Below are 15,999 nucleotides of genomic sequence, written 5' to 3' on the forward strand. Positions count from 1 at the left end.
TATCAGTGTCCAGCCTACTCTCTCTCACACATACACACATATGTGTGTACACACACACACACACACACACCCCCTGAAATTCAGGCATTCTGTGTGGCAGTATGCGTGAAGCTTGTTGGCTCCATAAAGGGCTTGTGAAGATTTAGGCTGATGTATGACTTTGGTCTTCTATAAACTATCAGCTTGTAACTTTCGACTGACTTTGTGGAATAAATTGGAATTTGTTGCATGTCACCTTCTCTGCCTGGCTTCTGAGAAGGAGTCATTAGCATAGATCAGTGTGTGAATGATTGCCTTGAGGATTTTAGTGGAGGCTTTACTGCTTCCTGAAGTGGAAAAGTTATAGCTATATTTTCTAGTGTTATCCCTACATATTGGAGAAGATAATGTATGGGCCGTCTGGATTCATGAGTCTGTTTTGTGAGTAAACAAGATAAAATATTTGAAATATTTGAAATGCTCTGGAATCTCTTGGGAAAAAAAAAAAAAAAAAAAAAAGCCAAATACTGTTTAGTTTCATTTGGGGTTGCGCTTTTCAGGGATCAGGGAGATTCCCTTTGGCCTGTGAGGGTTTTTTGTTTTTGTTTTTGTTTTTTTGTTTGTTTTGTTTTTGTCTTTTTGCCATTTCTTGGGCCACTCCTGTGGCATATGGAGGTTCCCAGGCTAGGGGTTTAATCGGAGCTGTAGCCACTGGCCTAAGCCAGAGCCACAGCAACGCGGGATCTGAGCCGCGTCTGTGACCTACACCACAGCTCATGGCAACGCCGGATCTTTAACCCACTGAGCAAAGCCAGGGATCTAACCTGCAACCTCATGGTTCCTAGTCGGATTTGCTAACCACTGAGCCACGACGGGAACGCCCTGGCCTGTGAGGTTTAACCTCATGGTGAGACTAATTCTGGTTCACCAGTGTTTACATAACTCCTTTAGTCACATTGCTAATGAACCAGAATCACACAGCACTTCCAGGTAAGGGTTGTCCTTGCCCTGGAAGAGTTTATACATTCATAAAGGAGATTGAAAGGAGACATTCCCTTATCTAACATGGTTGGAACACTTACTGTAGAAGTTCACTAAGGGAAGAGGCTGGGACAGGGATACGTGCTAGTGAATTGACAAATGCTTCAGATTAGTCAAAAAATCTTCATCAGCTACAAGGGTACTTACACATTTTAATGACTCTTATGCTGTCCTTTTACATACCCCGGGTTTATTAAATTGCCCACATAAAGTATGATGTGCCTGGCCTTTCCTTTGCTAACCTTGTCTCAGATACTAGTACTTTCAGATTCTCTGTGATCTCCCTATTAGTGGCATTTTCTGCCATTAAAATGTCAACTGAAAAAAGTGTGAGAGCTGTGAGTTTTATTTGGGGGCAAATTTAGGACTATACCCTGGGAGGCTGCATTTAAGATAGCTCTGAAAAGCCACTCCATAGATGTGGTGGTTGGAGGGTGGACAAGATGTTAATGTATATGTGATTTTGGTGAAGGGGAGGTACATGAGATCAAGCACACATTTTGCAGAAGGTTTTTGCTAGTCTTGTGAAGGTTACTGTTTGGTTTGCCAAGGGAGGAATGCACTAGGCCAAGTTAGTAAAGCAAAAGAGATTTATTAAGGCATCAGCAGGGCACGGGCTGCGTTCAAGATGGTGCCAGCTCTGACTGTGAGGAGGTGCTAGGCTCATAAAGGCTCTGTGGTAGGAATCTGCAGCTGGAGTTCATGGCGGGAACTTGTGGCAGGAATGATGAAGAAGGAGGGGAAGGTCAAGGGAGGGTAGGTGGTCGAGTCCCGTGGCAGAGGGCAGTGAATCCTTGTAGGAGGTTAGTCTATGCAGGCAGTTGTTTCCCACAGGCCATTGTTTCTTGCGGCCCAACTTGAGCATCCAGATTCTGGGAAAGGGTGTCCACAGCAGGTCTCCAAGGTGTGAACAGCCACATTTGGTGAGGGTCTTTCCATCCTCCTGGGAACCTATCAGTTACTGCTAGTCATGAGGCACAGAGGTCACCATGAAGGATTTTAGTGATTTTCTAGATACAAGGAGATGCAGGAATTGGACTCATAAAATCTCCTGAAAATGTCTATCTGAAGATCTGTTCTTCCAGGTTTCCCAGAGCACAGAGTGCCTCACTCCTTTTCTCCACCTTGAACTCCTTTCAGGGGGTGTTGAAGGTCAGCAGCTGCAAGGGCTCGTGATTCAATCCGTGTAGAGGCAGATGCCAAGTGCCAATCTCTGGTTCACCAAAGAAATTCATTTATTCATATTGCATAACAATTGAAATATGTAATTTGTTATATTGCCTCTTCTAGAGATTTTTTTTTTTTCCTTTTTGATGCTGGGCAGAGACTCCTGGGCTGAAATGGAGGAAATACATGTAAAATTAAAATGGGGTAGAATATGTGAATGTGAGTGTGTGTGTGCGTGTAAGTGTATTAATTAGGATGTCTCTGAGGTAATATCACATTTTTATTATTTTATTTTACTACTCTACCTCCCTGTATGTAGGACACTTAACTTATCACCCTATAAATAAATTGAAGCAATGATATCAGAGACTGTATTACTTCTGAGTTTTCTTTAAACTTACATGAAATTAACTGATCCATGGAGGATTCTCTTAAGTTGAAAGTTTTAGGAAAGAATATGTATTTATGAGTAAGTATTAGAAATAAGATTGAAAATGTAAAAATAGTTTGATTCATTTGGATGGCAGGGTTAAATGAAGTTTTTTCCTTTTTGAAATGTTTAGTACTTCTGAGAAATAAGTGGACAAATAAGTCTTAAATCTCCTCCTTTTCATTAAAAAGAAATTTGTGCAGAAGTCCCGCATAACAACTACCATGAGACAGAAAATTATGTGGATATAAGCTAGCTAACCTTTTGCTCTTTCAACCTATTCACCCTAAATACTTTCAGTAATTTCATTTACTTCCCAATATCAAAACTTGTGCCTTCATAATAATTCTGAATTTTCTTTTAAATTACTTATATAACAAGGAGAGAAGGTTTTCTTTTGTTTTTCTAAGTGCTATTCACAAATAAGATTTTGCTTTAAGCCTCCCTTAGAAAAAAAAGATGTCAATATTCTTGAAGAGAAGAGCCAAAAGAAAGAATCTATTAGCTTTCTGATGCAATAAAAACCTGAGAGCTTTACTGTATGAGGAAGCCCATTAATTGAAGCCTCTCTCCATGCAATGCTATCACTTCTTCATCTTTCTATGATTAGATGGCTAGATACGATTTTAATACACAATAGAGGGGCTGTAAAGATGATTTACTTTATGCTTGGTAACACTAAGCAGCATGATCAGTGTGTATTCTTCCTGGATAAATATTCTTTTAAACTACATTGATATTTCTAACAGAGAGTGCATTCTATGATTGGAGAGGAGTTGTGCTGAGAAGATTTTCCCATTTGGCTCCTGACTCGTGTTGGCCTGCTTTCTCTAGATCATCATCAGTATTTCAGGATTATTGTATTGTAAGTATTTGTAAAACTGGGTATGGAGTTGAATTACCATGTTCGAGGCAAATTATTGAGTTAATTTTTGTGTAACATTACATATACATATAACATACACATACATAATGTTATATGCATGTACAACAAAGGCAAGAATATACAATGGAAAAGACAGTATCTTCAAAAATGGTACTGGGAAACTGGACAGCTGTGTATAAAAGATTAAATTAGAACATGCTCTAATACTATACACAAAAACTCAAAATGGATTAAAGACCTAAACATAAGCCCTGACACTATAAAACTCTGGGAGGAAAACAGAACACTCTTTGGCATAAATGTCTTTTATGATCCACCTCCTAGAGTAATAAAAATAAAAACAAACAAACAAAAAAGGCAAATGATACCTAATTAAACTTAAAATCTTTTGCACATCAAAGGAAATCAAAAAAAAAAAAAAAAGAAAGAAAGAAAAGTAAAGACAACACACAGAATGGGAGAAAATCTTTACAAAGTGACCAACATGTGATTTATCTCCAAAATATACAAACACCTCCTGCAACTTTATATCAAAAATCCCCAAATAGCCCAATCAAAAAAATGGGCAGAAGATCTAAATAGATTTTTCTCCAAAGAAGACAGATGGCCAAAAAGCACATGAAAAGATACTCAACATCACTAACTATTAGAGAAATGCAAATCAAATCTGCAATGAGGTATCACCTCACACAAGTCAGAATGGCTATCATCAAAAGCTTTACAAACAATAAATGCTGGAGAGGGTATGGAGAAAAAGGAACCCCCCTACACTGTTGGTGGGAATGTAACTTGGTGCAACCACTATGGAAAACAGTATGGGGGTTTCTTACAAAACTAAATATAGAACTATCATGTGACCCAGCAATCCTCTTCCTGAGCATTTATCTGGAGAAAATCATAACTCAGAAATATACATGCACCCCACTGTTCGTGGTAGAACTATTCACAATAGCCAAGAGGTGGAAACAACCTAAGTGTCCATTGATGGATGATTGGATAAAGAAGATGTGGTGTATATAATATACAGTGGAATTTTTACTCAGCCATAAAAAAATAATGAAATAATGCCATTTGTAGCAACATAGATGGACCTACAGACAATCATATTAAGTGAAGTAAGCCAGGCAGAGAAAGGTAAATATCGTATGATTTCATGTATATGTAGAATCTAATAAAAAATGATATAGAAGTGTTACGGCTGCTGCCCAGCAGCCCTGTGCCGCAGTGTATCAGCTCTAGCGCTCTAGCGACAGCCCTGTGGCTGCAGTGCATCAGCTCTTTTACCTGGCGAGAAATCAAGCCAGCACTTGGAGAGTTGGAGAACTCAGGTTTATTACACTGGCGGGCTCAGAGGAGATAGCTCTCTGGAGTCTGGGCCCAGAAGATGGGTTTCACAGGGCTTTTATAGGCTACCTCTTCCAGGTCCATGCTTGGCTGCCGGACCGGAGTGAGGTCAGGCAAGGTAGTAGATGCTGAAGCAAGTTTACAGAAGCAGATGGGTGGGGGAGGGGTGCCTAGGGGCAGTTGGCTGGACTTTGCTTAGTCATCACGGCCAGGGTCTCTCCCTTCTACCTGTTTATCAGGTCATTTTTCTCCTACAGAAGAACTTGTTTGTAGGACAGAAATCTTCCAGGAAAGGTGAATATTATTTTTCCTGAAATGAACTGTTTCTAAACCATTCAACTCTACCTTGTTTTGTATTAATAATTAATTTAGAGATTGCCCCTAGCTGTGTGAAGAAGTACCTTTAAACATTTTCTTTTGGGGAATAAATCGGCCAAGAATAGACATGACTGGGAGTATACATTCTTTGCTGACTGGGGGATCAGTAGTAAGAAAGGCTATGACTGACATAATAGGTGGTGTTTTGGATTTGTGTCCCTGTCTAAAGAGTTTGGGTTGGACAAGAGGGGAGACTAGGTGAGCATTAATAGGCCTTTGCCATCAAACCAGTTAGAGGCTTTTATCTTTTAATTCTTGCAAATCATTTGTATTGGGGGGTAGTTGGTAGATAAGAGGGGGTAAGATTCAAAGCTTCAGATTTCTTTCTTGCAGCTCTCTGGTTTTTCACCCTTGAAAGTCTTTTTTTTGTTTGTTTGTTTAAGTAGGGATTTCTCCTTTTGTTTATCCTTTAAAATAATAACAGTCCTAAGATCAAATACCAAGTTCTAAATAATCTCTTTTTTTTTTTTTTTTGACTTTTTGCCTTTTCTAGGGCCACACCCACGGCATATGGAGGTTCCCAGACTAGGGGTCTAATTGGAGCTGTAGCCGCCGGCCTATACCACAGCCACAGCAACACTGGATCCGAGCCGCGTCTGCAACCTACACCACAGCTCACCACTGGATCCTTATCCCACTGAGCAAGGCCAAGGACCGAACCCGCAACCTCACGGTTCCTAGTCAGATTCATTAACCACTGCGCCATGATGGGAACTGCCTAAATAATCTTTTCTCCCATTTTTTTATTGTGTTACAATATACATAACATAAAATTTACCATTTTAACATTTTTAAGTGTGCAGTTTGGTAGCATTAGGTACACCCATATTGGTATGTAACCATCACCACCATCCAACTTGTTCATTTTTCTGAACTAAAACTCTATGCCCATTAAACTCTAATTCCCTGTTTTTCCCTCCTACCACCCTCGGCAACAAATACTCTACTTTCTCTTTTGTGACTGGCTTATCTTACTTAATATAAAGCCTTCAAAGTTCATCCATGTTGTAGCATGGGTCAGAATTTCTTTTTTTTTTTTTTAAAGGCTGAGTAATATTCTCTTGCATGCATATGCCATATTTTGCTTATCCATTCATCTGCTTGTGGACACATGGATCGCTTCCACCATTTGGATATTGTAAATAATGCCATTGTGAACATGGGTATACCATTATTGAGTCTTCTTTTACTTTTTTTGTGTATATACCTGAAAATAGAATTGCTGGATGATATTGTATTCCTATGTTTACTATTTTGAGGCATCACCATTTTATTTTGCACAATGGCTGCACCATTTTACATTTCCAGTAGCAGTGCACAAGTGTTCCAGTTTCTCCACATTTTCACCAACGCTTATGATTTTTTTCTGCTTTCTTGATGATAGCCATCCTAATGTGTGTGAAATGTCTAGGAATCTTGATGGTGAGCTTGTTCCGTCCCAGAGGATAGGAAGTTACTAGGAAAATTGGGAATGTGGAAAGAACCTTGCATTGTTAAAAAAGGAGTGAAGACAAGGCACAGAAAACCCTGATTTTGTGGAAGAGGAAAATATAACACATTCAGTTTTCAAAACATCCTCCAAAGCTTAGCTACTCTTGGAAAATTTTAATTGGCTGAAATAAGAAAGTCACTGTGCATATGTTTTCTTTAGTCTAAAAGAACACTATTCCTGGGAGTTCCCATCATGGCACAGTAGTTAACGAATCCAACTAGTAAACCATGAGGTTGCAGGTTTGATCCCTGGCCTTGCTCAGTGGGTTAAGGATCCCGCCGGCATTGCTGTGAGCTGTGGTGTAGGCTGGCGGCTACAGCTCTGATTAGACCCCTAGTCTGGGAATCTCCATATGTTGTGGGAAGTGACCCTAGAAAAGGAAAAACAAAAACAAAAAAAACAAAAACAAAAAAAAACTGAAAGAACACTATTCTTTTTAAGCCTAAAATTTTTGTTTTCTTTTTAAGTTTCTGTATCCTTATGTTTTTAGTTCTAATTAAATAATAATACAGTAATATTATATATCTTTAATTTTAATGTTTCATTTCTGCAACTGCAGACTTTTAGTATTAGAATTGTATTTGAATTCCCAGTTAGTTATTTTGAGCAACAGTATATGGCCCCCTAAAACTTCTTTATGTGAAGTTAAAGAAACTGCATTCTGAAGAAAAAGTTACTAATGCTACTTTTTGTGATCTTGGAATTACTGAGCTATTTATAGTCTTAATTATCTTGAATGATAATATTTATCCAAAGTAAGTGAGCACCTGTGAATATGATCCTTTGTGTAACATAAAAACTTAGAATTACATTGCAATATATAGAAATACCACCATCTCCAGCTTTGTTGCTGCAATTTCATTTCATAACTCTTCTTTATGAAGCAATCTTGAAACCTACAACCTGAAGGACTGTAGGTGTGGAAAACAACTCCGATATTTATCAAAATTCTGAGATGCAAAAATTAATATCTCCATCAGTAGTGCTCTTTAAAAAGCTAAGATAAAAACAAATATTGACAGAATTTGTGTAAAAAATTAAGTTAATTTCTATCTACTATTTAGAAACACAGGAGAGGGTGAATTAACTTTTATTCATTAGTTGTTACTAAGGCAAAACTTGCACCAGTGAGTGGCTAATTCACTATGAGGTTGCAGTGCCTCTGGGGTCAGGAGGTTCCCTGACAGGCATTCTGCCATTAGGTGACACCCTAGAAGTTGAAGATGAGATGACACACAAGGGAATGCCAAGCCTGGGTGCTCACGTGGTGGTGAACAGGGTTCAGGGATAGAGGAGCAGAGGGGAAAGAATAGTTGTGGTTGTTGGAATGGGAGAGCTAGGTGCGTTTCAGGAAGTGAAGAAAGTTCAATGTGGCGAATGGTGCAGCATTCAAGAGGGAAAGTGGCAAGAAAGGAAACTGAGGATTTAAGCAAGGTCCCATCATCATGAAGTGCCTGTGGGAAGACATCTGATTACTTCTTTTCTTTCTTATTTTTGTTTGTTTATGACTACACCTGCAGCATATGGAAGTTCCCTGAGTCAGGGGGCAAATTAGAGCTGCAGCTGGGGCCTACACACCACAGCCTTGGCAACACTGGATCTGAGCCACATCTGCCACCTATGCCACAGCTTGTGGCAATGCCAAATTCTTAACCCACAGAGCAAAGCAAGGGATCAAACCTGTGTCCTCACAGAGACAACACTGGGTCCTTAATCCCCAAGCCATGGCAGGAACTCCTGCTCACTTTATTTTCTTAATCTTAGATGAAAGGAATTGGCCCAACTTTGACACCCAGAAGTAAGGGATTATAAGCAAATAAAATTCAGTTTAATAGCCAGTTTCATTATACATTACTTTGTGTTTCAAAGAACACATCGTGAGTTCTCTGGGCATTTGGACCTGCCTCCTCCTAAGGAGAACAAGTCCTGTGTGAGAGGAGAAACTGAGGGTCACTGATCATATTTTTAAATGTATTTTTAGATTCACCTCATAAACAATACTAAAATCATTTGTGGAATTCCCATTGTGGCTTAGTGAAAATGAACCCAACTAGTATCCATGAGGATGTGGGTTCAGTCCCTGGCCTGAAGGATCCAGCATTGCCATGAGCTGTGGTGTAGTTTACAGACACAGTTCAGATCCCGCGTTGCTGTGGCTGTGGTGTAGGCCGGCTGCTGTATCTCTGATTCGACCCCTAACCTGGGAATCTCCATATGCCACAGGTATGGCCCTAGAAAACAAAGACAAAAAAAAAGAGTTTTGTAGAAACATATTTTTTAAAAATGAAAAAATAAATTACAAATGTAACATTCTTCATATAAGCTACATTTTGACCGTCGACTGGGTTGACTAGGGTTGAATGACCTTTCTTACCACTTTTCTCTGGAAAATTTTCGTAAGCCATTTTGGTACAAGAAAACTAAGAATCTAGGGGGATATTTTTTTAACTTGGAAGTTTAGTTATCTTTTTGTGATCCTTTACCAAATTTTACTGTCAGAAGAGTGTGGGCATTCGTTCAAAAGATTTTATTACATAATAAAAAATAGTAAATTAACTTTTAACATATAAAACACCTTTGCTCATTTTTTCTCCGTCACAGTGTCTTCTCTCTGATCTTTTCCTTCCCTCCTCCACACATTTGAGGAGGTATTATACTGCTTTTCATACCCATGATTTTCTCCTCCTGTGGGCTCTATTTTATAAAAAGTGCCATCTGATTTGATTTTATGACACTTCTAAAAATTAACACAAGTCATTGTGACTCTTTAATTTATTTATTCAAATGGTTTCCTAATGTTTAAAAAATCATTCTGGGTACCAATGAAAATACATTTTAAAAATCCTGAAGTAGGCTTGTGATTAATTTAAACCTTGAGTTAACCTTGTGACTATGATTTTGTTGACATTTTGAACAACATTCTAGCAGTTTACTTTTATCTAATAATTTTATTTTTTGATCCTGTAGCAAGAGTAGTGAGGTTTATTGCTCTACATTATCTTCAACCTTTACATTTTAATTTTGACACGCATGTTTATTTTCCTATGAAATATAAACATTTGGATATTTTAATAGAATAATGTATATATTTATTTATATGTATATATGTAGTAATATTTTAATGTATATAGTTGCAGTTAAAACTCCACATTTCAATGGTTATATTGCTTTGCTGCAGTCTTATCTGATTTTTTATATCATTTATTTTATTTTACTTTATTTTATTTTATTTTTGTCTTTTTTTTTTGAGGGCTGCACCCATGGCATATGGAGGTTCCCAGGCTAGGGGTCTAATTGGAGCTGCTGCCACCAGCCTACGCCAGAGCCACAATAGTGCCACGTCTGCAACCTGCACCACAGCTCACAGCAACACCAGATCCTTAACCCACTGAGCAAGGCCAGGGATTGAACCCTCAACCTCATGGTTCCTAGTTGGATTTGTTTCTGATGCGCCACGATGGAAACTCCTATCATATATTTTATGTGGGCCTATGTATTTTAATAATCATCTTTATTTTATTAAATCTTTTCATCTAGATGAATGCTTTAATTAAAGTACTTTTTGGGGAAAAATAAAGGAGGTACTTCATGCAGAATTCCTTTAGCAATAAATAGATTAAGATGTATAGTCACAATAAATTGGTCAATAGTTTAAAAGTATTCTCATAAAGTTTTAAAAAGTAAAGTTTTAAAAGAAGGCAGTCTTGGAGAATGCAGGATTTCCATCGTAATGTTACTTAGTTTACTAAGGTACCACCATTTAAATCATATCAGAATGGCACGCAGACTACATAATATTCCAATGTGGAAGTTTAGGTAAATAAATAGGGTAATTTAAAATTTGTATTTTTGGATTAATTTAATTTTTTTTTTTTTTGTCTTTTTGTTGTTGTTGCTATTTCTTGGCCGCTCCCGCGGCATATGGAGGTTCCCAGGCTAGGGGTTGAATCGGAGCTGTAGCCACCGGCCTACGCCAGAGCCACAGCAGCGCGGGATCCGAGCCGCGTCTGCAACCTACACCACAGCTCAGGGCAACGCCGGATCGTTAACCCACTGAGCAAGGGCAGGGACCGAACCCGCAACCTCATGGTTCCTAGTCGGATTCGTTAACCACTGCGCCATGACGGGAACTCCAGATTAATTTAATTTTATAGAGAAAAATCTTGATCTACACTTTTCATTTCTTTTATGATAAAAGACCATTGGGGTTTTAGTTTTGGAAGTGACTTTGCAATCTTACTGTTCTGTAAGAAGCCAGAAGATTCAATCAAATTCTCTCACTCATGGTGACCCTTTATTCCAAGACATCCTCATGAAGGGAAAGGTATTTGAGGGGCACTAGGCCCACGTGTCTTAGGAACAGCGCCCACCATAGTTCTAGCTTTATAATAATCTCCAGTCACCATTCACGTTCTTTCTGAGATAAGCTGGAATGTGACTGTTATGAAAACCTGGATGAAAGAATGAAAAGCTGGATGCAAAGAGCATTGGAGCAGATAGTAGGTTCAAGGGGTGAACAGACTGCGCCTGCCCTGGGGAATCCTCCCCTCGCACCCCCACATCCTGGGGAGCTAGGTACGCTTGTTCTCTAGGAAAGGGAACATTAACTAAATTTCTTAAAAAGTCATGAAAGAGTACAAACTGTAAAAAGGCAGCCAAAAAAGGCAAACATCTGTTACTGAACATGTCTCACTTGACTTCCTTTTAATGTTCTTAGGAATAAATTTATGAACTAGGAAAGGTTCAGCACTAATTAGCTTGTTTTCATCAAACAAAATGCACCAGACATGGATATTGAATATGAATGAAAACTTCAATAGTAGACATAGGGAGTGCCAGTTGATGTAGGAAATGCTGGTATCCATGGTTATGGCCACAGCTTTTGGATATTGCTATGGCTATTAATGTTAGATTGACTGAGATTTCATGTAATGTGCACTTTTTTAATGATCTGGAAAAAATATCTAAAAAGTCAAGTGTATTCTTTAAACAATAGATGGATTAAGTACAGCATTTTCTCTTCAGTTATACACCTTTAGCCTAATGAGATGTTAGAATGCATTGGAATAGCAACTATAGAACTCCTCAAAGGCACAGTTGTTTAGTACAAGCACCAGCAGTGGTGATAGTCATCGCTTGCCTTAGTTGTGGAGCTTCATAATCCTTTATTGGAAGCTCTTGGGACCAGACGTATTTGGGGAACAGAAAATGTCAAACATAACAAAGGTAAGGAGAGAAGTGAGTCTGCAATCAAACCTGTAATTATAACACAGTGATGTTTTGCAGTGAAGCATAAAAATATTTTCATTAAGTGGGAGATAGAGGCAAGTGTATAGGTTTTTTGTTGATTGGTTTCAGTCAGGTTTTGCCACCAAAAGTTAAGTATGTTAAATGTGCCTCCATTTTCTGTTACGAAAATTTTGGAAGTTCGGAGTTACAGATAAGGTATCATAGACCTGTAAATAGTAATAACAGTAGTTATAGTAGTGGCGGTCGTGGTAAGTAAAGGTGTTGGGGAAGATAAGGAGATAAGGACAGACAGACACACAAGATACACACATGCAAATTCATACACACTGTGAAAAAAAATATATATATATATATTTTTTTTTTCTCTTTTTGCCTTTTGTAGGGCTGCTCCTATGGCATATGGAAGTTCCCAGGCTAGGGGTCAAATCGGAGCCATGGCCACTGGCCTACGCCAGAGCCACAGCAACGCGGGATCCGAGCCACATCTGCAACCTACACCACAGCTAATGGCAATGCCAGATCCTTAACTCACTGAGCAACACCAGGGATACAACCTGCAACCTCATGGTTCCTAGTCAGATTCATTAATCACTGAGCCATGACGGGAACTCCCCCCCACTGTGAAAATAAATAAAGGAAACCTCATTTAAAATGGAGCCAGGAAGCCTGAGTGGGGAACTCTCACAGGTGTGCCACTCTTTGCACCTGCGTAAGCAGCAAGAAGGGAGATAAGAATTACTTTGACAAGGGAGGACATTTGTCACATAGGAATTATGGATTTTCACTGCGTCTTCCTCAAAAATAGAAGTACATAAAAAAAAAAAAAAACCAATGGCCACCTAAAACTAGATAATTCTTTGCAGGTTTAGCTCAAACCAGATAGATTTTAGGATGTCTTGTGGAGCAGGGGGACTGTCCTTTAGACACATCCCACTCCATGGCTCAGCAGCAGTTTTATCATTTCAGGAACTTGTTACAAATATAGGCTCTTAGGTCCTGCCCCAAATCTAATGATTCAGAATCTGTGTTTGAATAAGAATAGTAGTGATTTGTAAGCACATTAAAGTTTGAGAAACACTGTTTTAAATAATTGCCCATAATATTTTCCCTTTTAGGTGAGTTTTGGATAACCAGTGACAGTCTATACAAGTTAATTTTTTTCCTGGCAAATGCCTGCCATAAAGATATTCTGTGCTGAATTTAGAGGCAAGCACTGGGATAGGAATGTATTTTCTTCTGAAAGTTGAAGAGTTAGATTATAATCAATCAAAGATATCAGGAGCACATTCTCAAATAATGAAATAAAACTACAGTCACTGTTAAAATTGGCCTGGGAAAATATGCCAGATATTGTGATAAGAGAGCTTTCACCCAAATAAATTAATCTGAATAGTTTCAATTAGCTAATATATCATCCAAGTATATCCTGAATCTCTAGGAATCAGATCTTAGTGATAAACATATGAAGTCTGAAACCTTTTTTTTTTTTTTTTTTTTAATTTTTTGCTTTTAAGGGCTGCACTTGTAGCATATGGAAGTTCCTAGACTAGGGGTTGAATTGGAGCTGCAGCTGCTGGCCTATACCACAGCCACAGCAACACAGGATCCAAGTCACATCTGCAACCTGTGCCACAGCTCACGGCAGTGCCAGATCCTTAAACCCCTGAACGGGGCCAGGGATCGAACCTGCATCCTCATGAATCCTAGTTGGGTTGGTTAACCAGTGAGTCATGCAGGGAACTCCTGAGAAGCATTGTTTTACGTAATTCACCATAAAAGTCCTCCAAATAAGGGGAGATAGTCAAGTTGTAGGTAGGGGGCTGGGACAGCCTTTGACCCTGATGCATGTGCTTTGGCAGTTCTAAATCTCATTATGATTAAGTTATACTGACTCTACAAAATCATTGGATGTTTTCTAAAATGACTAAAAGTGGAAAACAGAATTGCTGAGTGTGAACCAGTCAAAAATCTAGTGAAAACTCTAATGCTGTCGTCATTCACTGTATTCTGACTGTTTTTAGATTAAAAGTCTTTTGCCTGTATCACCATTTTTACCTTTTGAATAGAGTAGTGTATTGAATATGACTCCCTGTCTCCAGTTATGTAATCAAGATAAAGATGATAAATTTCTCAACTTCCTAAAGAAGTGGGGATTATAGAGTATCTATTTTGCAGTTTTGGTGAAGGTTGAAGAAAATGTACCTAAAACACATATTTGGTTATAATTATTACTTACAACAATTTTTAATTCTGTGATGCAGTTCCAGATCTAGCACATAGTATACAAATGTCATGATGATAACCAAACTCACCATTTACAATGGTTTCACAGTCAAATAAGTCCCAAATAAATACACAAATGAAAAGGATTGAATTCAAAATTTTAAAGCACTTTCCTGTTTATTACTGAACTGTTTAGTAATAAATTAACTATCTGGGAAAGTATGTTAAATACAAATGGGGAAACATTTGCAAAATCAAATAAGTGCCTTGTATTTAAAGCATCAACACACAAGCCTATTCAAATTTCCCTAGATTGTTAAGCAGAAACTTATTTTCTCAATTTCTCCTTTTAATTCTAGCTGATAAAAAAATCAGTCATACGTATTTATAGATTCATAGAGTTTAAAACTTAAGAATAAAACGATTTATTCCTGGCAGCAGTTGTTCCATTGCTTGGCATTCTTGAACTTGGAAACTTGAGTTTCCAAGAACACACCCGAACCACAGGAGAGATTTGGAGCCATGAAACCCCCTGGGAAGTTTTGTTACTCTTTGGAAACTCATAGATTCCCAAGAGCCTTTCATTCGTTTCTTATTTGGGGACAGACACTCATCTTAACCTCCAGGAATTTTGCTATCATATTATTTTAAAACTTCTATTGTTTTGTGTATCAATTATAGAAAACAGCATATTATTCATATGCACATTTATTTATAGTTCTATATCTCTATCTCAAAGACTAATACTAAAACGAATACCAAACTTAGGGAACAGAACTCTTTGTGTCTTTTCCTTCCCTTCATATCCTAAAGAAACCAATCTCCTTAATTTTATGACAATTGTTCCCTTGCTTTTCTTCATAATTTTAGCACATCTACACACATCTCTAGTTAGCATTTTTCTTGCTTACTTTTACTTGTTTTTTAAATTTATGTGTATAGAATTATAATGTCTTCTCTCTTTTTGCCCAATGATGTATTTTTGAGATCCATCAACCTGCATTTTTTTTTTTTTCCTTTTTTGGCTGCCCCACTCAAATATGGAGTTCCTGGGCCATGGATCATATCTGAGTACAGCTGTGACATTGCCAGATCCTTAACCCACTCTGCCTGGCTGGGGAATTGAACCTGTGTCCCAGCACTCTGGAGACACAGATGATCCATTGCAACACAGCCAGAGCTCCAGTCTTGATAAATGTCAATGTGTGCCCTCATAGTTCATTTATTTTAATGGTACAACATCTCATTGAATGATTACACTACAATTTAATTATCCCTTCCATTGCTGAGAGATATTTGGCTTTTTTAAAAATTTATTTCTTATTATGAGCAATTCTGCTACATTTATTTTATAAGTGTTAGGTGCAAGAATTTCTCTAGAGTAAGAATTCCCAGCATCAATACAAATCTGTATCCTGTTGCATCGATAATGGGTTATATAGGAGTCAGAATATTGATCCCTTCAGCCCGGGAGGCAAGTAGACAGGGCCTGGGCAGTAGGAACTCAGTCAGTGATTATTAATTACCTGAATAATTGATAGCCTCTAGCCACAGACAGCCTGGAGTAGCCTGGCAGTGCTGGCCACTGGGAATATGTTCCACATTAGCAGGCAATTCAGTGAAGGGTTTTCCACTCCCAGAGCAGTTTATGATGGTCCTCATTGCTTCATATATTGGCAGCACTTAATATGTCAACATTTTAACCCTTGCCCATTTGCAAGGTATGAAATAGTTGTGATCTTAATTTGCATTTTCCTAATGAGAAATAAGGCTGAGAATTTCCTTCATGTATTTCTAGGCCATTAGTTC

The 15,999-nt window shown here is 38.2% G+C and overlaps 1 protein-coding gene across 2 annotated transcripts in view; it reads left to right on the forward strand.

The window, feature by feature from the left end:
* Nucleotides 1-15,999, forward strand: part of IQCM (IQ motif containing M) — a 318,127-nt gene that overhangs the window by 47,808 nt on the left and 254,320 nt on the right. For both annotated transcript variants that reach the window (XM_021100654.1, XM_021100653.1), the window contains exon 2: nucleotides 3,367-3,482. In XM_021100654.1, the coding sequence (XP_020956313.1) occupies nucleotides 3,367-3,482 (116 nt within the window). The remainder of the gene's footprint in view (nucleotides 1-3,366; nucleotides 3,483-15,999) is intronic.

This window comes from Sus scrofa, chromosome 8 (genome assembly GCF_000003025.6).
Source record: "Sus scrofa isolate TJ Tabasco breed Duroc chromosome 8, Sscrofa11.1, whole genome shotgun sequence".
Taxonomy (NCBI): Eukaryota; Metazoa; Chordata; class Mammalia; order Artiodactyla; family Suidae; genus Sus; species Sus scrofa.